Source organism: Tenrec ecaudatus, chromosome 3 (genome assembly GCF_050624435.1).
Source record: "Tenrec ecaudatus isolate mTenEca1 chromosome 3, mTenEca1.hap1, whole genome shotgun sequence".
NCBI lineage: Eukaryota > Metazoa > Chordata > Mammalia > Afrosoricida > Tenrecidae > Tenrec > Tenrec ecaudatus.
In genome coordinates this window covers 90,537,274-90,565,097 of record NC_134532.1, presented here as the reverse complement: position 1 = coordinate 90,565,097, position 27,824 = coordinate 90,537,274, and the positions used below count along the sequence as shown (strand labels likewise).

The following is a 27,824-nucleotide window of genomic DNA, read 5'->3' as shown; positions in this document are numbered from 1 at the left end:
GAAGAGGAGAGAGTGGAGCACATTCTGGCCCACCAGGCCATGAGGATGATGTTCACAATTAAAGCAGCCAGTCCGCAGAGAGGACCACATGGCCAGCCCCACTATGGGACATGATGCCCCTCATTGACCCATAGTCCTACAGGGACAACACCGGAGACACAGTGTGGGAATTGCACCTGATCTGATCCCGCCACACCAAGGCAAAACACTAAGGAGGTGCAACACAACAGTCTCTGGCCCTCTTACTGCTGCTTATTTTCCGTCTTCTTTCTGTCTGCCAGTCTCTCCATGGGGCAAGCTGCTAAATCTATAAACTCCTTATCAATTTCAGGTCATGACCTTCCCACTAAAGCTATGGCTAGAGTGGCAAATGAATACTAAGTTGGCAAAGTATTGACAGCTCCCTGGTGAACAGGCCATGTGGCAGGCCATTGGCTTAAATTCAGTGAACCAGAGGACAGAGCCAGATGAAGGATACACATCTGGTAAAAAGCAAGCAAGACTTCCTACAGTGTCTATTTATATTGGAAACTGGCCACACTCCCAAGGAAACTTCCTTTCAATTAATTGCTTCAGATTCCGACCTGGGTGAGGATATTGTATTACATTATGTTTGGTCACATCATAGATTGTTAACTGCCAAACCTGGCTCAGCCAAGTTGACACAACCTTAGCTATCACGCCAAGCTTATTGTTTAATTTCAATAACTCATCTTCAGGCTGCATGTTGGTGAGTTAGGACTCATGGTTTGAAAGCCTTTATCTTGTAGAATCAAATCTCAGTGCTTCAGTTATATGAGGGGGACATCAAAAAGTTTGTAGAACTCTTATTTTTCATTACATTTGTCCATAAATTCTTTGAAGCCCAATTGTATAACACTCCCATGTATATGAGTCTCTGAATGTATATACATAATAAAATGAATTACATTTAGTTATCAACTAGAAATCCCATTCAAATTAATTCCTTTTTCTCTCTAATATTCTTATCTAATCAGTTTTAAAGTCCTGCTGATTTTCAAGCATTTCTCAAGTGTTGTGTTTGCTACTTTCTCTTTTATCATTACCTTGGTTTAGTCTATTACCATCCTTGCCTAGAGTCCTAACTGGTCCTGCTGTCTTGAATCTTACCTATTTCAAATCTATTTTTCACTTACTGGAGTAGGTCTGTCCAGGGATACCAGACATACAAACCTCTACATTACACACATCATCAATGCCCTATTATGTACACCAAGAAATCTGTATCCCTTGTGATGGTCCAAAAGGTCTGGAAAAATCAGGCCTTCACTGCTTCTGTCATTCTGATCACATGGTACACTCTGGCGATTGCAGACCACCATGTTGTCCTCCAAATTAGCTGTAGATAGTGTCCCTTCGAGGCTTTTGCTTGCAATTGCTTCTGCTTGAAATTTTCTTTTCCAATTCCCTTCAGTTCCTCTCAACTTCATGTCCTTCAACACTTCCTTCATTTAAAAGTAAGTGTGTAAATATACAAGAAAGAAATTAAAGGAATGGAATTTTTTCAGGAACTTTATGGAATCCCCTCATTGATACGTAGTTGGGTAGATACGTAAAACTCATTTCTGAGGTCTCTGCTCCCAGAAAGTCTGCCCTGTCCTCACTCTTAGCTACAGGCTAAGTGAGATGACTCTTATATATCACTTACACTCACTGTGTGCAGTGTCATGAATTCTTAGCATCTTATCCCTTCTAGACAGAGGCAAAAATGGACATTTCATCGTGGCATTTTGGCACTAAGCCCAGGATCTGGCACTACTTATTGACTGTACAGTTTGTGCTACTGCCATCAGCTCCCACCATCCCGGATCTCTGAATCGGAACCCAAAAAAGTGGTTTCACAGTCAAATGTCAAAGGTTAAGTTGAGCCACCACTAAATTTGGTTGTTGTTCAGTGCCATCGAGTGGGTGCTGGCCCATAGCTACTCTGTGCACCGCGGTTCTGGATTGACAGTGGCCGCTGCAGTGGACTCGCGCATAGGAACAATAGGACGGATGATACAGGACTGAGCAGTTCTATTTAGTAGAATAGAAAAAATGTTTCTTTGGGGCCCCATATCTTTGATCCAAATAATGTACAAGATTGCAAGGGTGAGTAAGATAAGGCAATGAAAGAGAATCTTCATTCCGTTTTAAAAACAAAAACACAGTTTTAGTGGCATTTGATCCACATATTACACAATTTAGTAGTTCAGTCATATCAAGAATCTGAGTTGTACAGTCATTACCACAATCAGTTTTAGAACACTTTCGTCCCCCACCATGGTTCAATGACTTTTTAAACGAGTTGTGTAAGTCATGTAATCACCATCAGTTCTAGTGCGCCTTCCCTCATACGTTGTGTGCTTTGCCCCCGTCCTCCCCTGTAAACCCATGCATCAGTTATCTCTATGCCTCTACTCCTGTGCGTCATAAACTGGAACACCCAAAGAAACAATAGAAAACAGAAGCACAATAAAGTGGTACACACAAAATAATAATCATACAAAGATAAAAATACAAACAGTAAGTAGGAAAGAAAAGACCACCGGGAATATTTAAAAGGCCAGGGAAGAGATATTTGTCATGGAACTAGCAAGAAATACTCGCGCCCAGAAGAATTTCAGGTTGGGTCAAGAAGTCATTCCGTTTTTAAATTTCTCTATATTTTGATAAGTAATTAATAGTATCTATAATTTTTATTATATTTACATTGTGCCATGGTAAATTATAGGCGCCTCGGTGGCATAGTAGGTTGTGTATTGGGCTGCTAACCCCAAGATCAACTATTTGAAACCACCAGCTGCCCTGCAGGAGAAAGAAGGCTTTCTACTCCCATAAAGAGTTGTAATCTCAGAAACCCACCCAGACAGTTTACCCTTGCCCTATGGGGTAGCTGTGAGTCCGAATCAGTACATTGCAGTGAGTTTGTTTGGTTTGGGTGTTGTAAATTATGATACATTGCTATCTAAATTGTGATGGAGAACACAGTTATTTAGAGTCCATCTGAATTCAGAATAGAGCTGCAGTTTTTCAATATTATTACTGTTACAGATGTGTCATCAAAACGATTGATAGATAGATGAGTAAGGACCTGCAGTAAGTGATGTTCAGTACCTACAATTAAGCTAGGCGCCAGGGACCAATAAGTGCCAAAGAAATATGAGCTTTAATATTTGGGACTAGTTATTTCTTTTTTTTTTAATTTTAAAAAAGCATTCAGTGAAAATTCTTTTTTCAAGTACCTGCCTCTGATCAGGGCTGTGGTTAGGTTCATAGCTGAGTAATAAAACAGTACATTACGGGGACTAGTTTCCACAGTGTTTAATAAGAGACATTTGACTTTTAAAAAGTGACTAAGTACCACTGAAAATAAATGCCTTCTCTCTGATTAAATGATTAGAGAACAAATGATACCCTTTCACTCCAGGATATTATAGCTCATGTTTCTAAACGACTCTGCCTAGATGTTCGTTTTTCTCCTGTGACCACATGTACTTTAAGAAGAGATGTTTGGAAGGTAAACTATAACAACGAGCGGGGGCACAGATATGATTAGGTGTGTTACCAGTAGGTGAGAATTTTGGTTCTTTACCATTTTGACTGTTTTCATGACCATCGTTTTATTCATTCGTTTTTCCAGTGGCCTACTTCTTCCCAGTAAAGCGGTCTTTGCAAGCACATGGCGGGTTATGTAATATGTGGCTTGCTTTTCCTACTGCCATTAGTCATCAAAAGTTTTACTGAAATTACAGATTTTAGAAGTGATCATTATTAGCTGTAATGGTAGACTGGTTATTTTCAGCAAGAATTATAGTTCATGTTGAAACACATATTCCTATTTTGAAATTTTTAATTTATTTTTTTTAATGTATTGATGCTGGTTAGGCCTGGCCTTTTATTTCAACAGTATAGCCTTGCTGAATAATTTCTAGGGTGTTTTCATAAATAGTTTCTAAATGGCATCTGTGATTATAATTGTATCATGTAAACTGCTAATTTAAATTATCACCCAATAAAATTACCTACAGTGAATACTAAATCCAAAGTGGCTGAATTAACAACTGCAAGAAAACCGGATTCTCTAAGGAAGTCAACTCTCTTGTTTCATTTCTGTCATTTTACCTTTTTCATCCCCTTTCCCCAAACTCTTCTCCAAGACTCTACAAATGACCTGCTATAGGAAATTGTGCTGATGTTCATAATAAAAAATAGTAAAGGGCCTTTGAAATACTCAAAGAACTTTTTTCCCTCCTAACTCACTATTCACCCCGACCCCCACCCCTCACCAAGACATTACTCATTTGCTTTTCTTGGTTTACCATTTAGATTTTTCCTTTTTGTCCCTCTCTCTTTTGTAGTGATCTTAAGCCTGAATGGCTGAACAGTGTGCAGAAAAATGGAGAGCTGTTTTATTTGGAACTGAGTGAAGATGAAGAAGAAAGCCTCCTTCCTGAAGTGCCTACTACTGTGAATCGTGTTAGGTTCAGTGAAAATGAGATTATCATTGAAGAGGAGGATTACAAAGACAGGAAAAAACATGAACCCAAACTCAAGCGGTTTACCAAAATCCTAAAAGGTAAAAGACTCTTACCTAAGCACTACAATAAAAAAGGCAGCCAGGACAGTGGGCCTGTGTCCATTCTAAAGCACCAGTCGAATCAGAAAACAGGAGTCATTGTCCAGCAGCGATACAAAGACGTGAATGTTTATATAAACCCCAAAAAATTAACTGTTACCAAAGCCAAAGAGCAGCTCAAGCTTTTGGAAGTGCTGGTTGGGATTATCCATCAGACCAAGTGGAGCTGGAGAAGAACTGGGCAACAGAGAAGTGGAGAGAGGATTGTAGTTCATGGGCTGCTTCCTGGTGGATCTGCTATGAAGAGTGGTCAGATATTAATTGGTAAGTGGTGCCTGTGATCATCTGTCCTTTTTTTCAGAAATAAATAAAAATGATAATCATTGGCAGGTATGTGATTAAAAACAAAATTACATACAGTCTGAACAGGTTAAAAATTAATTGATGATACCTGGGGCAGTAGATAAATTATTGAGGATGGACTACTGCAAAGCAAAGTAATCTAAAATGACATATAATGTGCTGAATATGTGTGCGCCTTGGCCAGGCCAGGGAGTAGCTTTCCAGTTTTGAATTATATATTTTTTGGTATTGGTTATGTTTGCCAACAAGAAATTGAAAATAGTTTATTTTACAGTGATAATTTAGGTTTGAATGGCCCATGTCCAATAACATGATACAAAAATATATAATTTATGAATAAAAATACTTTAAAATTACATGTTTGCCCTGAGTGTGCTAAGTTACTTGAGTAGTTTAAACAGTTTCATTTCGCATATTTCGCGATAGTGGTGTTGCACATAAATTTCCTTTTAAGGGTGCTTATAAGCTGTTGACTAAGTTGGTCTACAATCTTATTGCGCAGTTACAGATAAATCAGTCAAATGGGAGAGCATAAGACTAATGATACTTAAAAGTTATGAACAAGTCAAAAAGCTTCTTAAAATTGTCCCAGATTGTAAAAAAAAAAAAAAATTGTCCCAGATTGCAAAACTTAGAAAAGGAACTATTATAGATACTTAAGAAGTACTTTACAATATTTCATAAAGTCTAAATTTCATGTTGTTATTTGCTTGATAAATATATATTTTTAACATTTGATAAGTTCTGGGAGTACGAGAATTACTATTGTTAGGTTCTGGCTCATAACCCCGCACACAACAGAACGCAGCAGTCTAGTCCTGCTCCAGCCTCACAATTGTTGCTATGTTTGAGCCCGTTGTTGCAGCCACTGTGTCAGTCCATCTTGTCCAGGCTCTCCCTCATTTTCGATGACCCTCTTCCATACCAAGAATGGCACTGTACACTGCTGACGACATGCTTGTCTTTCGTAGTGACATATCCAGAGTATATGAGATGAGGTTTCCCCTCCTTACTCTAAGGAGCATGTTGCGGTTCAGCCTCCAAGAAAGACTTGTTAAACTCAAGGAGGAGAGGCCAGACTCAAGTGTCTGACAACTGTTTTTGCTTTGTTTTGCATTAAGTTCTACAGGGGTAATAGTTTTGATAGGAAAGTTGTGCTGGAAATTTTTTTCCGTCATGACACTGCACCTGCTCATTCTATGAAGGCAGCAAGGGCCGTCCTGTGAGCCCTTCATTGAGACCCTCAGCCCATGCTTCCTAAAGTCCAGCTCTTGACTCTTCAGACTTCCTTTTGTTCCTCCTCAAACTAAAAAAAAAAAAAATGGTGAAAAGAAACATGATCTGCCCAAATCACCATTTTGTCATGGTATATGTTGAAGAACCTGTGTTTCAGGGAAACGTGGTTAGGTACTGTTGAGTCATTTCTGACTCATGCTGACCCTATGTAAAACAGACCATGCCAGATCCTGCGCCATCCTCACAGTTGGGAAGTTTGGGCCTGTTGTTGCAGCTTTGGTTGTCAATCGTCTTCTTTGTCATGGATCCTGTATTTTACCAAGTATGATATCATTTTCTATGGACGAATCTCTCCTGACAACATGTCAGTGTTTAAGACATGACGTTTCACCACCCTCGCTTCTCAGGAGCGTTCTGCCTGTCCTCTCTCCAGTTTCGTTTCTTTTCTAATAGCCCATGCACTTTCAGTATTCTTCACCAGCGCCACAATTCAAATGCATCAGTTCTTCTCTTATCTTCCGTACTCAGTCCAGCTTTCACAGGCCTGACAGGTCATCGAAACTACCGTGGCTTGAGTCAGGTACACCTTAGTCCTCAAAGTGACATGTGTGCTCGTTAGCACTTTCAAGAGGTTCATTGGATTTCTTGATCGCTGCTTTCATGCATGTTGATTATGAACCCCCCAAACCGAAATCCTTGATGACTTTCATCGTCTCTATCACGTTGCTGTTTATTTGTCCATTTGTTGGGATTTTTGTCTTAATTTTGAGATATAAGCCATTCTGGAGGCTGTGCTTCAAGTCCTCTCTGCTTTCACCAAGAAAGGCTGTGTCATCTGAATATTGCAGGTTGTTTATCCTGGTAGCAGAGTTGATTATGCGTTGAGCTGTTAACGATAAAGTCAGCAGTTCAAATTCTTCAGCCTGTCCTCAGAATTAAAAAGAGGCCTCTGCTCCCGTGAAGATTTACAACCTCAGAAAACGACAGGAGCAGTTCTGTTTTTATCCTGCAGGGTAACTCTGCATTGGAATCGACTCAAACTGTGTAGAAAACATCAGTTAAAAAAAAATCTATACAACCAAAGGCAACATTTTTTATGTGTATATTTTGTCTGTCTAACATTTACATGTAGTAATTTTGTTTCAAATATAATTTCCTATTTCTATATGCATTTTGCATATAAAATCAGTAAACAACCTTTTGCATAAATAATTTCATACATATTTGTTGGTTAAGTACATGCTGAAAATTGATGAGATTTTGCTCAATTATTTAATTTTGTATTCCAATATTAATTTAAATACTGTGGTAAAACTTTGCCTCTTTATTATTAATTTGATTCTTCCGTGTAAGAATCAGTGATTCCAAGTGCAGTACTAAGGGCATGCAACAGAGCAGTAAGGAGAGCAAAGCAATGAATTCCCCAGGGAATGCCAAAAGTAGACTTTGGGACTAGGGCGTGGCACCCCATTAGGCTTAACCAGAAAATAAGTCATAAAGGTCAAAAAACAGATCTGAAACTATTTATAGGGTTTTCTTTTTTAGTTCTCTTTTGTTGTTGTTTTGTTTTCTTTTGTTGTTTTGCACTGTCTTGTTTTTGTGCTTAGTATTGTCTTAGCATGTCTGTCTAGATAAGATAGTTGGAATAAACAATACTGAGGAGAAAACAGTGGGACCTATGGTTCTGGGCAAATGGAAGAGGGGGACGTAGGGGGAAAGAAAGGGAGTGTCAGCCAACCCAAGGACAAAGGAACAACAAGTGATCTAAATTCTATGGCGAGGAGGGCATAGAGTGCTTGGTGGGCCTTAATCAAGGGCAATGTGGGACAAGAGGAAAATAAAAGGAAATAGAGGGAGAACTAGAGGCAAAGGACATTTATACAGGTCTAACTAAGGCATGTACATTTGGAAATATTATTTATATATGACAATAGGGAAATCTATGTCCTTATATGTTATTAAGGTAGCAGACAGACACTGGGCCTCTACTCAAGTACTCCCTCAACAAAAGAACACTTTGTTCTAATAACCCAGCATTCCGTGATGCTCACCTTCCCTGACATTATCACTGAAGAAGAAATGGGTTCATAAGCAAAAGTGATAAAGACAACTGATGGTGGCCAGCTATCAAAAGAGATATCAATTAGGGTCTTAAAGGCTTGAAGAGAAACAGCAGCTATCCAGCTGAGAAGCAAAAAAGCCCACATAGAAGAAACATACCAGCTGATCACAATGATATAAATATAAGCCTCTCACAGGGGGACAGACAACAGAAAAGTGGGTGAAGGGACATCAGTGAATGTAAGACATGAAAAATTTGTTAAATAAATTATCAAGGGTTCATGAGGGAGGGAGGGAGGGTAGAGGGGGGGTGAATGAGTTTATACAAAGGGTTCAAGTAGAAATGTTTTTTAAATGATAATGGCCATATATTTATAGATGTGCTTGACACATGGATTGTGATAGTTTTACAAACCCTCAATAAAATGATTTTTTTAAAATACTTACACACACACACACACCCCATTCCCGTAACCACCACTATCCTGATTCCAATTCTACCTTACAAATCCGGCTAGACCAGAGAGTATACACTGGTACAAATAGGAGCTGAAAACACAGGAAATCCAGGACAGACGTTCCCATCAGGACCAGTGGTGATACCGTTACATAGAACAACTCCACCTATAGGGTGACAGAGGAAACATCAGCTGAATAGTGGAAAGAAGGCAAACATAAACCACACACAAAAAACAAATGGATAAGATAAATAGATGGGGAAATATCCAACACAAAAGGTATAAGATGACTTCAAAGAGCTCACAGATGGATATAACAACACTGAATATCAATGGTCTGAACTCAGGTATTAAAAGGAAGAGGCTAACAGACTGGCTCAGGAAACATAACCCATCAATTTGCTGCCTCCAGGAGACTCATATCAAGCTTACAAAAACAAGTTGAGAATTTAAGGCTCGAGAAAAATATACCAAGCAAATGGTACTGCAAAAAAGCAGGGGTAGCGATCTTAATATCTTACCAAAGTGACCTTAAGATACAGGCCATACAAGAAAGAGACAAGGAGGGGCACTATATTATGCTCAAGGGAGCAATAGGCCAAGAACCAGTTAGCATAATAAACATATATGCACCTAACGAGAGACCTGCGAACTTCGTAAATCAAACACTCCAAAAGATGAAAAAAGAGATCACAGGCTCAACAATTATACCTGGTGACTTTAATACACCACTCTTTGAAAAAGACAGATCACTGGGAAACAAATTCAACAAGGAGACTACAGGTCTAAATAGTACAATTGGACGACTTGATAGATATTTTCAGAGCTTTCGACACGCATGCAAAAAATTCACATCCTTTTCAAGCTTACATGACACATATTCGAAAGCAGACCACATGCTGGGACACAAGTCGAACTTGAGTAAATTCAAGCACATAGAGTTTATACAGACATCTCCTATCATTGCGCCATAGAGCTGGAATTAACAGAAGGACAGTGAAGAAAATAAGGGCAAACAGTTGGAGGATGAAATATTTCCTATAGCAAAGGAGTAAGTATTGACCCAGATCAGAGATGAAATCAGGAAGTTTCTAGCAACCAATGAGAACGATGTACCAAAACATGTGGGATATAGCAAAGGCATTTATCAGAGGAAGGCTGATAGCAATAAATGCTATCATTAAAAAAGAAGGGAGACTCGTGGATAATATGCTGACACAAAACTTACACCAATTAGAGCAGAGTCAAAAGAACAACCCTACCAATAGCAAGAGAATAGACATAATGAAAATCAGAGCCGAGACACAGGAGAGGGAAAACAAGAAAACGATGGAAAAAATTAATGGCGCTAAAAGTTTGTTCTTTGAAAGAATTAATAAACCACTGGCAAACCTAACCAAAGAAAGGAAGGAACAAGCGACATTTGCAAGGATGAGGGATGAAACGGGACATTACAATGGACCCTAAGGAAATCAAAAAGATAATTACATGGTACCATGAATGTTTATATTCTAACGAATTCAACAATTTGGAAGACATGGACAAATATTTGGAAACACAATCCCTCCCTAGACTATTCCCAGATGGATGTCAAGAACCTCAACAGACCCATCGCAATGGAAGAAATAGAAAACATAATCAAGGGATTACCAACCAAAAAATCCCCCAAGCGAGATAGCTTCACAGGAGATCTCTACTAAGCATTCAGTGAAGAACTGGCACCAATCCTATACAAACTCTTCCAGAATGTAGAAAAAGACGGAAAATTCCCAAACTCTTTCTATGAAGCTAGTATAACTTTGATACCTAAAATGGGCAACGAAGCCACAAGAGTCGAGAAATATAGACCAATATCCCTAATGAACATCGATGCAAAAATCTTTAACAAAATACTGACCAATAGACTACAAAAGCATATTAAAAAAATAATTCAACATGACCAAGTCGGATTCATACTAGGGATGCAGGGATGGTTCAACATACAAAAGACTATCAGCATTATTCACCACATTGGCTGGAAAAATTATAAGAACCACTTGATAATATCAATAGATGCGGAAAAAGCATTCGACAACATCCGACACGCTTTCCTGTTTAAGACACTTAAGATAGGAATAGAAGAAAATTCCCTTCATATTATACAATCCATATATGAAAAAATCAACAGCTAACACGGTAGTTAACAGAGAATGGACTAAAACAATTCCACTGAAAAAGGTGACCAGACAAGGATGTCCCTTATCACCACTCCTATTTAACATCCTACTGGAGGTCCTTGCTAACAATATAAGACAAAGGAAAGATATTAAAGGTATTCAGCTGGGGAAGGAAGAGGCGAAATTATCATTATTCGCAGACGATATGATTCTATTTATTGAAGATCCCTTAAACTCCACAAGCAGAGTGTTGGAAACAGTAGAGGAAAATGGCAGAGTGGCAGGATACAAAACCAACAAACAGAAGTCTATTGGACTGCTTACACATCAGACTAGATCACAGAAGAGATGATTAAAAAGGTAGTACCCTTTATAATAGCCAAGCACAAAGTGAAATACCTAAGGATATACCTGAGTAAAAAAACAAAAGATTTGTATGAGGAAAATAATAAAACACTACTTCAAGAAATCAAGAGTGACCTCAATGGAAGAATATCCCATGCTTGTGGATTGGCAGACTCAATACAGTAAAGATGTCAGTTCTACCCAAGGTACTGTGTAAGTGCAATGCTATCCCAATACAAATACCACCGTTCTTCAAATAATTGGAAAAACAGAAAGAATTGGTTACCAACTTCATATGGAGGGGGAAGAAGCCCAGAATTAGCAGAGAACTCCTCAAGAAGATGGACAAAGTGGGAGGGCTTGCTCTACCTGATTTTAGCACGTACTATGCGGCCACATTAGTCAAAACACTGTAATACTGGCTTAATGACAGATTTTCAGACCAATGGAAAGAGCTGCAGTCCCAGAAATAAAAACATCAGCATATAGGCAACTGATCTTTGATAAGTGCCCAACAAATATTAAATGGGAAGCAGATGCCATCTGCAATAAATGGTGCTTGGAAAAATGAATATCTACCTGCAGAAAAATGAAGCAAGACCCTTACCTCACTCCATGCACAAGAATAAACTGAAGGTGGATCACAGACCTTGAGATTAAAACCCCAACAATTAGGGCCTTTAACATGGGAATTGGGACAAACCTGAGAACCTTGGCACAGGGAATACATAGGCTATCAGAAATAGGGAAGGATACAAATACAGAGGAGTCACAAATAGACAAGTGAGACACCTGTGTACATCGAAAGAATTCACCAAGAGAGTAATCAGAGTGTCCACTAACTGGGAAAACATCTTTAGCAATGGCACATCAGAAAAAGGCCTTATTTCTAAAATCTACACTACTTTGCAAGCTTACAATAAGAGAAAAACTAATTGCCCACTGAGAAGGTGAGCAAAGGACCTTAACATGGACAACCTGCCCCTCTCCCCAGAAGAATTACTTGAGAGGACAACACTGAAGCTGCAGCTAGGGGAGAGGGGCATGTCTGATCAGAGCAAATGGGAGAAAATGAAGTGGGAAGGAAGATAGAGTGGAGCACATCCTGGCCCACAAGGTCTGGGGGACAATATCCCAGCTCTGAACAGCCAATGCACAGAGTGGACAATATGGCTGATTCACTACAAGACACGCCATCCCTTGATGGCCCAGGGCTCTAAGGGGGACAACACTGGAGACTCAGGGTTGGGACTGGCCCAGACTGACCCTGTGACACCAAGGCAAACCACTAAAAGCGTGTGGCATAGCAACCGAGGGAGCAGAGCAGGGAGTCCCCGAGGGAGTACAAAGGACAGACTCTGGGGCCAAAGCATAGCACCCCATTGGACCTGACTGAAGGACTCGCCTAGAGATCAAAAATCAGACCTTGATTTATTTACAGGTTTTTCTTTCTTTTTAACATTTTTTCTTTTTAATTTATTCTTCTATGGGTAATTGGTTTCCTTTTTTGTTGTCATCGCTGTGTTCTCACTCATCGCCTATCTTGCTGTGGCTTGATTTTTGGTGCATATTATTATCTCTACAGATCTATCTAGACAAGCTAGACTGGATGAATAGTCTGGAGGAGAAAACAGCGGGACCAATGGTTCCAGGGGTACATGGGAGAGGGGGAGGAGAGGGTAAGGAGGTGATGGTGACCAACCTAGGGACAGGGGAGCAACAAGTGATCCAAAATCAGTGGCAAGGAGGGTGTGAGAGACCTGGTAGGGATTTACCAATGGCAAGGTAACCAAGAGAAATTACTGAAACCCAAATGAAGGCTGAGCATGATACTGGGACAAAAGGAAAGTAGAAGAAATAGAGGAAATAACTAGGTGACAAAGGGTATTTATAGAGGTCTAAGACTGGAATGTACATAAGTAAATATATATGAGTATGGGAAAACATCTATGTGCATATAGGTTATATAGGTGCATATAGGTTTACTATTAAGGCAGCAGATGGACATTGGGCCTCCACTCAAGCACTTGATGCAAGAACACGTTCCATTAAATTGGCATTCCAGGATACACACCTTCCCGACATGATTGCTGAAGAAAAATGTGTATAAGCAAATGTGGTGCAGAAAACTGATGGTGCACAGCTATCAAAAGATATAGCATCTGGGGTCATAAAGGCTTGCAGATAAGCAAGCAGCCCTCTAGCTCAGAAGCAACAAAGCCCACATGGAAGAACCACACCAGCTTGTGATTACGAGGTGTAGAAGGAACCAGTTATCAGACATCACAGAGCTAAAAATCATATCAATGGGTTCCAACCTTCCTGATACGATCACTGAAGACAAACGTGTGGATAAGCATATGTGGTGAAGAAAGCTAATGGTGCCCAGCTATCAAAAGATATAACATCTGGGGTCTTAAAGGCTTGAAGATAAACAAGCGGCCATCTAGCTGAGAAGCATCAAAGTCTACATGGAAGAATCACACCAGCTTGTGATCACGAGGTGTAGAAGGAACCAGTTATCAGACATCACAGAGCTAAAAATCATATCAATGGGTTCCAACCTTCCTAATAGGATCAATAAAGACAAATGTGTGCATAAGTAAATGTGGTGAAGAAAGCTGATGGTGCCTGGCTATCGAAAGATATAGCGTCTGGAGTCTTAAAGACTCAAAGATAAGCAAGTGGCCATCAAGGTCTAAAGCATCAAAACCCACATGGAAGAAACACACCAGCCTGTGTGACCATGAGCTGTCGAAGGGATCAGGTATCAAGCATCAAGGAACAAATAATGCTATCATTGTAAATGTGGGTGAGTGCAGAGTGGAGACTCAAAGTCCATCGCTAGCCAACCAGACACCCCCTTACTGAAGGGTTGTGGGGAGTAGATGAGCAAGTCAGTGTGCAGGATAGCAGCAATGAAACATAACTTTCCTCTAGTTCTTAAATGCTTCCTCCCTCCACCCCTTCCATGGTCCCAATTCTACCTTACAAATCTGGCTAGACCAGAGGATGTACATTGGTACAGATAGCAACTGGAAACACACGGAAGCCAGTGCAGCTGACTCCTTCAGGACCAGTGGTGAGAATCGCGATGCCTGGAGGGTGGAGGGAATGTGGGATAGAAAGGAGGAACTGATTACAAGAATCTACATATAACCTCCTCCCTGGGAGGACGACAGAGAAGACGGTGACGGGAAACAATGTACAGTGTAACATAAGACAAAATAATAACTTATGAATTATGAAGGGTTCATGAGGTAGGAGGGAATCGGGAGGGAGGGGAAAATGAGCAGCCGTTATTAAGGGCTCAAGTAGAAGGCAACTGTTTTGAGAATGATGATGGCAACAGATGTACATATGTGCTGGACACAAGGGATGTATGTATGGATTGTGATATGAATTGTACGAGTTCCCAGTAAAATGATTTTTTTAAGTGAAAAAAAAAAACAGCTGCACTATTTAAGGTGGTCTGAAACTGGTCAGAAGTGTGGCAGAAACTCATTAACAGCAGAATTCAAGGTCCCAAAGTGGATTTGTTTTATATCAATACTCCTATATTGTATTCATCCCTCCCCATTTTTCAAAATCACTACACCTATAAATAATTTGATACAGTACTCTTGTTTAACCTCTTCATTCATTGCCATCAAGTCAATTCTGGCTCATAACAACCGTATAGGGTGGGGTAGAACTGCCCCTAGGGGGTTCTGTGACTGTGCCTTTACAGAACAGAAAGCCTCATCTCTCTCCCTTGGGGCAAGTGGTGGTTTGTAATGCTGGCCTTGTGGTTAGCAGCCCAACACATAACCCACTGGGACACATATGACATCCATTTCTAGAATTGAATGGAAGTTAAAAGTTCATTTTGATGTGTAATTTCTTACATTAAAAAAGATGGTATATGATTGAATGATTAAATTGTATGATATGTAAATTATATGCCAGTAAAATTAATTGTTTAAAAATGAGCTGCCAGGTCGCCCTAAGTGCTGCAGTAGTTGACAGTCCATAAGCACCCAGCACCACTTTGTGTAGCTCTGCTGGGCTGCTCCTCCTGGTCATCCAAGCTTCATGCAGGTCTCCTGAGCCTTCATAAGAAGGCCTCTAAAACGCCTCTTACGTACCATGTAGGTCGTCCCTTCTCCGTATGATAGAAGACAGAGGAGTGTGAAAAGGTTCTTTCAAAATTGTGTCTTAAAGGTTATGATATATTTGGATACATTTGAAGGCTTGATTTAAAAAAAGTAAAGATGGCTATGAAAGGGGACTAAAGGGAAAAGGTAGAGAAGTGGATGGAGAAGGTGGGTGGGGGAAGGACCCATGTCTTTCTTAATACCAGAGCATCAGATTAAGATGTGCAGTGGGTTAGACATTTGGTTGATAACTCGTCAGCTACCTTGAGGGAAAAAGATGTGTCAGTTTTATTCCATGAAGATTTACAGTCTTCTTAATCCTAAAGAGCAGATCTGCTCTGTCCCATAAGGTTACTGTGAGTTGGAATCTACTTGATAATATTAGGCTAGTATATTTTCAGTTTTCAGAGGCTAAAATTGCTGGTGTGGTCCCTATATCTTCTTATATGAATTTATTTTTGGTTTTGCTTTATTGAATCACATGGAGTATCTTTGAGAGAAGGATATGATCTTATAGGATAATATATCTAGTCTCCTGACTTTAAATATCATCTACTTATTGATGACTCCCAAATTTACATCTCCAGCCTGACTTTTCTAAACATGAGACTCACAGTGAGGTTTCAAAAGGATCATGGAAGTATGGAATTAAAAGATCATGTGATTTTTCCAGAAACTTTTTGAAACTCCTTTGTGCATCCAGTTTTCTCTTTAACATTTCCACTTACATGTCTGATAGGCATATGACGCTGAATTTATCCTTAACCGAATTCCAGAGCTTCCACCTTAAACTTGAAGACATTCCCCTTCACTTGTCATTTGTATTCACTGAACATATAATCCAGGGCAAAATTCTCAGTACCTCAGTCTGTAAGATGTTTAGTGGTCCATGAAAAATTATCTGCCAATTGCCTTACACCTATGCATTCTTATCTGTCCCATTCGCTACAGAACACTATACTCCACGAAGGTGGAGATGATTGCTTATTTTGCTTAGCTCATTTGCTGAGTGTGAATGAATGAATATGAATTGTTTGGCCTATTTACTAATGTTATATTTAGGGAAATGTAAAGAATAACTTTTATATATGTATTTATTACTATAGCTCAGTAATATTAACCTTTAATTACATTATGAAGGTCAATTTTCATTTTAATACTGATTTTTATTTTATTAAAGCCAGAAAACTTGATAAGCACACACATTTAAAGAAAAGCTGTGGAAAAGTAGGTTTTTACCAAAACATCATGAATTTTGATATGGTTGTGGCTTTAAAGCAAATACTGTGTAGATTCTGATCAGTACACACTACAGTATATTAAATTATGAAGTGCCACATGAGTTTAATTAAAATTTTAACCTTCTGAATTTTTTTGTGGTGGGGCTAAATGGTTTGATTCATTTTTTAAGTTCAGTACTTGGTTTATACCACAAATTTTCCATTTACCCTTTAGGCTTATAGAATTCCCTTAGTTGTATCAAAAATATTCAAAGGTTGTCTTTAGTTATCCATCATAGTTTTGGAAAAGTGCAATCGGGAGCCTAGCTTGTCGACACTAAAAAGGTGGGTATACCTATGGACAGGTACCTGGTACCACGTTTTTCATTGTGCTTTTGAAGAAATTAAAGTAAAAGATATGATTTTTTATGTTAAAATTATAGCTATCTTGAGCCATCACTATCTTTTATTGCTTTTATGGTTTCAGGTGATGTCCTTGTTGCCGTGAATGATGTTGATGTGACTACTGAGAACATCGAGAGAGTTCTCTCTTGTATTCCAGGACCTATGCAGGTGGGGGCTTCTTTTTCTAGTATTTTATGTTTACCGTAAGTAAACGAATCTGTACTTTAATTTTTTATTTTAGAGTTCTGATAATTCTCATGTAGAATGGAGGAGTTACTCTCACTTTTACACTTGGATAATTTTTAAATTTAGCTCTTGCTTCCATTTTTCCCTTTCAGGATTTTCTAAAGAGAGAAATATCTGTAAACAAAATTCATGCTAAGAAATTCAGAAATCACAGCAATAAGGAAAAACGTAAAAGAGCAAGCTTCCATTATAGCTGCTATAAGTACTGAGGAAAATCTAGTTCCTAGAAAAGTCAGTTTAAACAATCATAGAATTTTCTATTCGCTTAGTAAAATCACTGTTTTTTCAAAGTGTAGCTTTATTTGTTTTATAAGCTAATTATAATTTTTATAGATATTCTTTTACCTAGCTTACTAGGATATTCCATGTGAGTATTTATTTAGCTATTAGTTATTTTTCATTCCTTGTAGGTAAGCATGAATTTCTTTTATTATGAGTTATTTGGGTACTTTAAGTATTGAAGTATTATAGATGACCTTTTTCAGGTCATTAAATGCAGTTTGAAAATTCTGTAGCTTCAATTTATGAATTGTCTGCTCTTGTTAGCATCAATAATTAACTCTCCTTTGTGGGGGAGAGAGGATGATAAACTTTAGGTAAGTGCCAGGATCAATCAGGCAGTAAAAGGATAAAGCAATTTTTGAATGCTCAGGAAGATTAGTTAACCTACATGTGATTTGACTACTGAAACCCAGTGAGAGTGGCAAGTCTTTGTCTTACCTCATCTGGAGCCATTATCAGAAGGGAAAGGGAGGAAGATAGACACAGCGATTACAAGTCTACTGCCAATATTGCTAGAATTTTACCAAATCTCTTCTATAAGAAAAGAAAAATGTGTTTCCAATGGAGTCACTTTAAATTTATGTTTAATTAACATTTTGAAAACCAGGCATGTACAGGTGACATAAAAAAAGAAAGGAAATGAATGTTTTAAATATTTCAGAACTATGTCACCCACCATTACTTGTCCTACATGGGCATGAAATAGGAGTCATGTATCTACAGTTTGCCCTGTTTGGCTTTCTTATTATCAGCATCTTGTGGCAGTAAGGGTGGTTCGGAGTTTGAAGCCGTTTTTTAATACAATATGATTCTTAAATGCCAATATTTCTATCTTCTGCTAAAGTGAAGCAGTTGGCTCTCCTGGGAGAATATGTTGGTGTCCAGTAAGGCCTTGCTTTTCTATTGTAATTTCAAGGGAGATTTAAACTTGATAACAATTTTAGAATGTAGTTCTTTTGTAAGATATATAAATATATTTAATTAAAATATTATATAAGAAATAAAAGTATAAGCTTTCTTATTGTACTAATTTTGAAAGATATACAAGAATAAGGCACACAATTTCTTTGAGACATCTACTGTTAGTATGTTAGACTATTCCATCCTAGTTTCCTACCCTGAGCATAAATATGTGTGCAATGTGTGTGTGTCACTAGCAAAATTGGTATAATAACTATGCTGTGCTCAAAATCAAGTACCAGCATTTAGGAGCAGCATGTCTTTGGTAAACATTTACTAAGTATCTAAAATTTCTTTAACTATAAACTACGTTTAGTTCATGAGCAACACCTTGGTTTTCTTACTTAGTAAATGCTGGAAGGAGGAAGAAACTAGTTAAGCCCCCTCCCCGGCCAATCATTTCCAGAGGCTGTGTGAACTTGCAAAGGAGCCGCACAGTCAGGAAGAACTATCTCATAATTCCATTATGCTTCCAAACATTCCGTAAGGTTTCGTATACTGAAGAAAAGTAATCTAAGAGAGATTGACTGATTTCTTTCCAACATTGCAAAATTAATGACTCAGAGAACTCAAACTGCCTCCTGACTGACCTTTCCCTTTCGCATGTGACCTGAGCGGGTCTTTTTGTGAACATCCCCATGTCCTTGTTGGGTCAAAAGTAGTAGTGGGAGTGGACCAGCCTCAGAAACCATTGTTGGACCTGGTTCATGTCTATAGCATTTGGCACTTCTAGTTTAGCAAGAGAAGAACACTGTTTTACAAAATGTGCCCAAAAAAGACCTTTTAACCGTTACACTTTTAAATATCTCACAGTAACATTTCGAACTTATATTCAGAGTGTAAAGATGGTCTGAACATTTCTTATGATCTAGCAGAAGATGACCTGGGACATCATATTGTGATAGAAATGTTAATAAAAAGAAAGAGGACAGATCTCAATTTTAAACCTATAAGTTTCCAGACTCTTCTGGGTTTCCCATTTGCTTGCTTATACCTTAAGGGGATTTAGGTGAATAATCTCTGAACCAGATTCCAACCTCTGGAATTCTGCGTTTACTTTTAAAATAATGCATGCTATAAATAGAGTCAGTATACTAGAATGAAATTCAGAAGGAGGTACAAAAATGTACACAGCCAAGTCATGTCCTTTACAATGAATTTTTAATGTTCTGCAAAACAAGTGACCTGGAGTCTTCAAAAAAGTCAACATTGTGAAAGCACCGAAAGCTACGGAACTAACTAGGGCACAGCACCCTGAAACTGGCACACAGCACATGCAGTGGGTAATCCTTGGTCAGTCTCGATCACAGGTATATTGGGGCAATTAGTAAAATTGGGGTATGGACTTTATTAGATAATAATATTGAATATATATTTAAAATTCCTAGGTGTGATAAGTATACTGCAGTTATATAAGAGGAATCTCTTATTCTTAGAAAATTGTCATACATGCTGAAGTAATGAGTGTGATATCAAAATGTCTCCTAGTAACCCTCAAGTAATTTCAACCAAAAATTATTGTAACGCTCTCTCATGCAGGATCTCCACATGTTTTTTATGGAAAGAAGGTGCAGAGAGAAAGGAAATGTAGCACAATGTGAAATGGTGAATCTGAGTGAGAAATAGATGGATGTTCGTTGTATCGTTCTTGCAATTTCTGTAGCTTTGGAAATTTTTTACAATTTTTATTGTGAATTAGGTAAAGGTTTATAGAATAGATCACCTTTTTACATTCAACAAACCATACACATTTTATCTCAACACATCTATTACAAGCTCCTCCGTGTACTTCCAATGATCCCCTTAACTCCCGACCCCTGTTTCCTTTCCTCCTTTCCTAATGCTCTGGACTTTGCCCTGGGAAAATGCTGCCCTTTTCATCTTATTGATTCTAACACTGCAACGAGTTCATTTCCAGACCTCAAGGGCGACTAAGGATTGTACTCTTGGGGCCTTCACTAGTCTCTAGCTGACAGTCAGCTTGCTCTTATTTATGATTTTGAGTTCTGTTCCATAGTTTTCACCCACGCCCGCTGCTGTTGTTAGGTGCCATCTAGTCCGTTCACGCATAGCCACCCTGTACACAGCCGAACAGCGCACTCTCTGCGCCTGTGCCACCCTCCCCGCTGCTCTTGTGCTGGAGCACAGAGTTGAAGCCACTGTGTCAACCCATCTTGTTGATGGCCTTCCTCTTTTTGCTGCCCCTCTATTTTTCCCAAGCATGATGTCCTCCAGAGACTGGTCTCACCTGACAACATGTCCAATGTGTTAGAGGAAGTCTCAACCATGCTTGTCTCTAAGGAGCACTGTGGCCTTACTTCTAAGAAGATCGGTTTGTCTTTTGAAGTCTGTGGTACTTTCGGTATTCTTCTCCAGCACCACAATTCAAATGCATCATTTCTTCTATGGTATTCCTTAGTCAGTGTCCCACTTTCGCCTGCAAACGAGGCCATGGAAAGTACCATAGCTTGGGTCAGGACCACCCTACTCTTCAAAGTGGCATTTTGCTTTTCATTTGTGCAGCAGCTTTACCCTGTGTACCCTGTCTTTTGAAGGCTTAACTGCTGCTTCCATGAGCATTAGTTGTAGACCTGAGCAAGAAGCAATGCTTGGCAACTTCAATCTTTTCTCCATTTATCTTGATGTTACCTATTGGTCCAGTTGTGAGGATTTTGGTTCTTCACATTGAGTTGTAATCCATACTGAAGACTGCAAACCTTGATCTTCATCAGCAAATGCTTCAAGTCCTCATCAGTTTCAGCAAGCAAGGTTGTCATCTGAATTTCACAAGTTGTTAATAAGTCTTCCTCCAATGCTGATATAATACATATGTTATATTATACATATAATCCAGCTTCTCTGATTATTTGTTCCACATACAGATTGATTAAGTATGGTGAGAGGATATAAGCCTGATGCATGACTTTCCTGATTTCATTCACACACTGTCTCTGGATCCATGTACAAATTACTCATGAGCACAATGAAGTGTTCTGGAATTCCCATTCTTCTCAAGGTTATCCATAGTTTGTTATGATCCACGTAGTGGAATGCATTGGTATAGTCAATAAAATACATAACATCTTTTGACACGCTCTGCTTTCAGCCAAGATACATCCAGCATCAGCAATGATATCCCTTGATCTACAACCCTTCTGAATGGAGCTTACACCTCTCACAGATCTCTCTCAATGTACTGCTACAACTATTGTTAGATGATCTTCAGCAAAATGTTATGTGCCTGTGATATCAATGACATATTCTGTGATTTGAGCATTCTATTGGGTCATCTTTCTTTGGAATGGGTACAAATATGGATCTCTTCCAGTCAGTTGGCCAAGTAGCTGTCTTCCAAATGTACTGGCTTAGATGAATAAGTGCTTCCAGTGTTTCACAAGCCTTTGTAAACATTTCAGTTGGTATTCCATCACTTCCTGGAGTCTTGTTTTTGTTAGTACTTTCAGTGCAACTTGAACTTCTTCCTTCAGCACCATAGAATCTTGCTCATATGCTACTTCTTACATTTGGAATGTCTGCTAGTTCTTTTTGGTAGTGACTATGTCTTTCCACCTTCTTTGGATGCTTCCTGCATCATTCTATATGTTGCACATAGAATCTTTCAGAATTGCAACTCCACACTTGAATTTTTTTCTTTGGTTCTTTCAGTTTAAGGTATTCTCGGTGTGTTCTGCTTTGCTTTTCTAGCTGTACATCTTTGCACATTTCATTATAATTTTTGTCTTTGTCTTCTTCAGCTACACTTTGAAAGTTTTTATTCAGTGCTCTGATTTCGTCTTTTCTTCCAACATCTACTTTGATCTTTTCTTTCTTTCCTGTCTTTTGAATGACCTTTCATTTCCTTCATTAGTGATGCTCTTGATGTTCTCCCACAACTCATCAGGTCTTCTTTCCATAGAGTTCGGTACAGCATGTTTTTGAGATGTTCTCGAAATTCAGGTGGGATTGACTCGGAATCATATTTTGGCTCTCATGGACCTGTTTTAATTTTCTCCCACTTCTATTGGAACTTACTTATGAGCAATTGAGAGTGTTCTACCCTTGACCTCTGGCCTAGTTTTAGCTTCCAATTCTGAGCTTCTCCATGGCTTCTTTACATAAGTGTAGTCAATTTCATTTCTGTGTATTCCATCTAGAGAAGTCTATGGGTATATTGGCCTTCTGTGTTACTGAAAAAAAATGTATTTGCTATAAACAATTACTTTGCCCTGCCAAATTATATCATGTGACCTCCAAATTTGTTTTATCACCGAGACCTTATTTTCCAACTACTATTATTTCCTCTGTTTTCAACTTTTGTATTCTAATCACCAATAATTGTCCATGTATCTTGAGTGCTTGCTTAATCATTTTCCAACTGAAGATGCTGGTAGAATTCTTTAATTCCTTGATCTCTAGCTTTTTGGTTAATGCATAAATTTGAATAATAGTTGTATTGATTTTATTAGTAGATATAATTCTATCACAGCAGCACTGCCATTCAAGATTGATTTTGAAATATCCTTTCTGCTGCTGAGTGTAAAGCCACTCCTCTGGTTTGTGACATTCCCCATAGTAAACCACATGATTTTCTGATTCAAAATGACCAGTACCAGTCGATTTCAGTTCACTAATGCTTAAGATACTGATTTTTTGTGTGTTCAGATTCATATTTGACATCTTCCAGTTTTCCTAGATTCACCCTCTGTACATTCCAAGTTCCAGTAATTAGATTTTTGAAGCTGATCCCTCATGCCTCATGCTATTTCCTCTGTTCTCGTTGTTGTTCCTGTTCTGAAATGCCTGCCAGACATACAGTCTTCTTGATATAATCCCTCATAATTCTTAGACTTTGTTTTTTTGTGTGTTCTTTTTATGAATGTTCTTGTACATTGATATTTAGAAATTTGTTTTCAAGCTCATTCGTTTGCCCATTAATTGCTTCAATCCAACTGCCTTGCTTTTTCAAAATGTTAGCTAATTCTGATATCTTAGTGTAACCTTTTAGATTTCTACTGGCTATTTTCATATGATATCTAATTTTCCATTTGTTTTGTCAGATTGCTTTTATAGTGTTTTCCTGTGTTCTTTTAATAAAAAAATATTTTTTTCTGTAGCTCTTTCAGTCTTTCTCTCCATCCCTTAAAAGTACCTAATAATCATTCAGGATTCCTCCTCTTGTAGTTCCAGTGCCTTTTCTTCCTCAGGAAAATTTTTGGCTCTTTTTATTAGTGAGAAGCTCTGGTGGCATAGTGGTTTTATATTGGATTTCTAACCACAAAGTCTGCAGTTCTAAACCATCAGCTAGCTACTCCTCAGGAGGTTGGGGCAGTTCTACTCTGTCCTGTAGGGTCGCTATGAGTTGGCATCAACTCAATTAAAGTAAGTATATTAATCACTTGTTTGCAGTGGTCTATCTTGCTTTTTTGTGTGAACAAAGATTGTTGTCCCTGAGATATTATTGTTGTTTTTGTATTTATTTCCATTGGTTGATTAAGTAGTAATGAAGTGGATGGTGGCCCTCGACCATTAATTGTAGCTTTCTCTTCTTTTCTTTTAAAATTTCCCCATTGTTTTATTTTGGATTGGAATGTATTTCATTGTTTCTCTATAAACTGGAGAAAAATCCTTAGGTCTCAACCCAACTTTTGTTTTTCTGTGCAGCTCTTCCTCATCACTACTGGAGAAATACCTAGTCTTTCTTCCTTATACTATAGCTTTTTTTTCTTTAATATACTTATCATGCTTCTACAAAATTATTGTTTCCAGAATCATAATGTAAATGTAGACCAATTACAATTATAAATAATACATTAACATTTATAGTGAGAAGGTGGCTGAGAGCCAATGAAAGGTAGAGGCATTGCTGTTGTTGTTAGGTGCCATCCAGTCCGTTCTGACACAGCTGCCATGTGCACAACACAAGGGGAAATTGCATGGTATTGTACCACCATCTTTACAGTTGTTCCTGTGTTTGAACCCAGAGGAGTCTCTCTTTATTTCTGACCAAGGCCCATACATGTCACGGGAAGGTGCTGTATAATAGGCATACACATCACCAGAAGTGGATGTACAATAGGTATAATAAGCATAACAGGAAGGGGATGAGCTAGGGGTATATACATAAAGGAAAGGGGAGGGACAAAGGGTATACATGTGACAAGATGGGCGGACCCCAGATTTAATATGGAAGCCTAATCTTGGTCACCCTTGAGTGGGCTTGACCTCCCTGGGATCTCCTTCAGGGTAACAATCTACTATCCTTATCAGAAGGGGGTGGGCTTTACTTAGGGTGGGACAGACTACACAGTCTGATTGCTCTAGATGGCTGATAACCCTTAGGGAGCGTAACCTCTGACCTGCTTTTGTTGACGTCCAAGTGAATAGTCATTTGCCATGTGTAGCAAGCAGTTAGGTTTGACATATGTTTGGGGGCGACAACTTGGGAGAAATCTTTCTGTATCCAGCACTTTGACAAGTTAACTTTTATTTATTCTCAGGTACCTAACACTTAAGCTTGAGGTAGACAGCCAAGGCTTCTTAAGGGGATGAACAGTTGAACAGAATGCTTTACTGCATACTATTTTCTTGTAACACAAAAGTGATACACACATAAACTGTAGGAAAATTTAAAAAGAGACTAGCAGAAAATTTTAAAAATATTTTTTAAACCTATCTGTTCTTAGAATCCATATTTTAATCATCTATATCAATACTTTAAAGACTGATGCTAACTCAATGAATTATAAACAATTTATGGAGACTTTGTGCATTTTTAAAGAACCTACTATGTGGGATCTGAGATAGTTAGTTTATTGTGCCAGCCTGGCCAATAAACACATGTGGGATTAATTGAAGGGCAGAGAGATAAATGGCTCAGTGAGCCTCGCCTTTCTTGTCTCTTGCTCTTTGATCTCATTGGACAAGTGTGTGGCTGCCTTGCTTGTTCTCTGCCTCAATTTGCAAGCTACACTACCTGTGGGACGCCTAACCTGTGAACTGTGTCACTGTAATTTGAGGTCCCTTTAAGACTTACCTCTCCAGAGAATTGGAATTTACATCTCTTGAGCTGGGGACTGACTGTTGGTGACCTGCCTTGCTGTTTGCTGCCTGTGCCAGGATAGCCTGGATCTCTCTACAGAGGACTACCTGGTGGCCCTCATGACTAAAAAGGACTGCCAGTGTCTCACAACTCTCTCACAGGAGTGAGTTTCACTGAGCCATTTGTACTGCTTTATAATTTAACTATTCATTTCTTGTATTATCTATATATAATTTATTTAATTTTTGTGTTATACATCTATTTTTATAAATACATATATAATATATTGGCAATCTGGTTTTGTCTCTAGAGAACCTTGTCTAACACAGGATCTAATTGTTAACTGTAACTCTATTGGTTGGCTAGGATGTGTAGGGGCAGTGTGTTAGTCTGAGTAGACAAGAGAAACAAATGCATAGAGACTCATATGTCTATGAAAGAGAGTTTTATATAAAGGGTAATTGTACATTAAGAAAGCATCCCAACCTAGTCCAGTCCAAGCCCGTAAGTCTGATATTAGCCTATATGTCCAATACCAATCTATAAATTCCTCTTCAGACTCACGAAACACATGCAATGACGCAAATGCTGGATGATCACATTAGCCAGTAGGTAGAAAGTCTTTGGATCCTGTGGCGTTGTGAGCATCTTAGCGCTGGCAGGGGTCTCCACGTGGCTTCTCCAGCTTCCAGGGCTGCATCAGGATAGGTCCATGTGACTTCTACTCAGGGATGTCTTGCAAGAAGTCAGCAGAGAGGGAGAGTCTCTCCTGACTCCAAGTAGGAAATACAGAAATTCCCAAAATTCTCAGAAGGCCATACCCTCACAAAGATCTCATTGGCTATCTCTGGATTGAAAGGCTAGACTCCACCCCTACACTCTCAGTCCTCAAATTGACACCAGATTATGTAACTACCCCAGGAAGTGAGATTATGTTGCTGAAGCAACAGACCATGGAAATAAGTCTGTTTTAAGCTTTTAAATGAAATTAAAATTAGCCTTTGTAGAAAGCATCAGTGATGAAATTCATCACTGGATAAAGTCAGTGGAGAAGCATCAGAAAACTTTTTCAGTAAGCTTCATATAAATTGTCTTCTATTAGACACTTCTTTTTTTAATCATTTTATTGGGGACTTGTACAACTTTTATCACAATCCATACATCCATTGTGTCAAACACATTTGTTGCCATCATCATTCTCAAAACATTTGCTATCTGCTTGAGCCCTTGGTATCAGCTCCTCATTTTTCCCCTCCCTCCTGCTCCCCCGTCCCTCATGAACCCTTGATAATTTATAGATTATTATTGTCATATCTTACACTGTCCAAAGTCTCCCTTCACCCACTTTTCTGTTGTCCACCCTCCAGGGAAGAGGCTGATGTAGATCCTTGTGATCGGTTCCCCCTTTTCATCCCATCTTTCCTCTACCCTCTCTGTATCGACATTCTCAGCACTGGTCCTTAAAGGATCATCTGTCCTGGATTCCCTGTGTTTCCAGTTCCTATCTATAGCAGTATACATATTAGATAATTCTTACAAAAAAATTCTTCTGAAACACATAATTGCCTTTATGTTTTATCTATCTCAATCCCTTTAAAAATAGCAATTAGCTCCCAGTTTGGTCATCATAGGCATCTTATATCATTTTATGTAGGCAAACAGATTTCCTGACATTTATAACTAATATGAAAACTATTCCAAATATCTTGCTAAAGTGTATTTTCATTGCACAGCTAACTTTACCTCATTGAGAAGAATGGTGACTAAAACAGCTCCTTGAAGAATTTCACTGGGTGGTTTCACTGGGTGCATGTTTCTGTTTGGGTTTTTGTTATGGTGAAGGAAAAAGCTTCCACAGAAAAGAAGCACTGTGTTTGCCAAGCATAACATTAATGTTGTTTCCTAGTATGTTCTTTTTCTCAAAGCATAACAAAGCAGTCTAAAATTTTAGGTTGTTATTGCTACATAAAGTAAAATTAGTGAATTTTCCTTTTTTTAATCTAACAGCTCATTTCCTTGTCATTTTCTGGTTAGTCACACCTATCTTTTGACATCTTCATCTAAAGAATCTCCACTGGAAGTCATGCTGTCCCTCTTCTGAGACACTCCTTCCTCTGGGCTTCCATCTTCTCCCTGTTCACCACAGATTCTACTCAGCCTTCACAGACACCCAACCTGGGATCACACTTCTCTCCCTCCACTTGCCTTTACATATCCAAAGCTCTATGCCAAAACCCATTGTCAGGGGACAGTCTTAAAAGTTCCCTCCCATCTTTTAGGTATAATCACAGGAGTCGCTTAGTGGTACAAACCACACTCAGCTACTAACCCAAAGTTT

General features: G+C 38.7%; 1 protein-coding gene across 1 annotated transcript in view; it reads left to right on the top strand.

Moving 5' to 3' along the window:
- The window catches only part of INTU (inturned planar cell polarity protein), a 114,681-nt gene that overhangs the window by 17,632 nt on the left and 69,225 nt on the right, over positions 1 to 27,824 (top strand). Inside the window, exons 2-3 of the mRNA XM_075543831.1 lie at positions 4,362 to 4,903; positions 17,042 to 17,127. Of these exons, the coding sequence (XP_075399946.1) occupies positions 4,362 to 4,903; positions 17,042 to 17,127 (628 nt within the window). The remainder of the gene's footprint in view (positions 1 to 4,361; positions 4,904 to 17,041; positions 17,128 to 27,824) is intronic.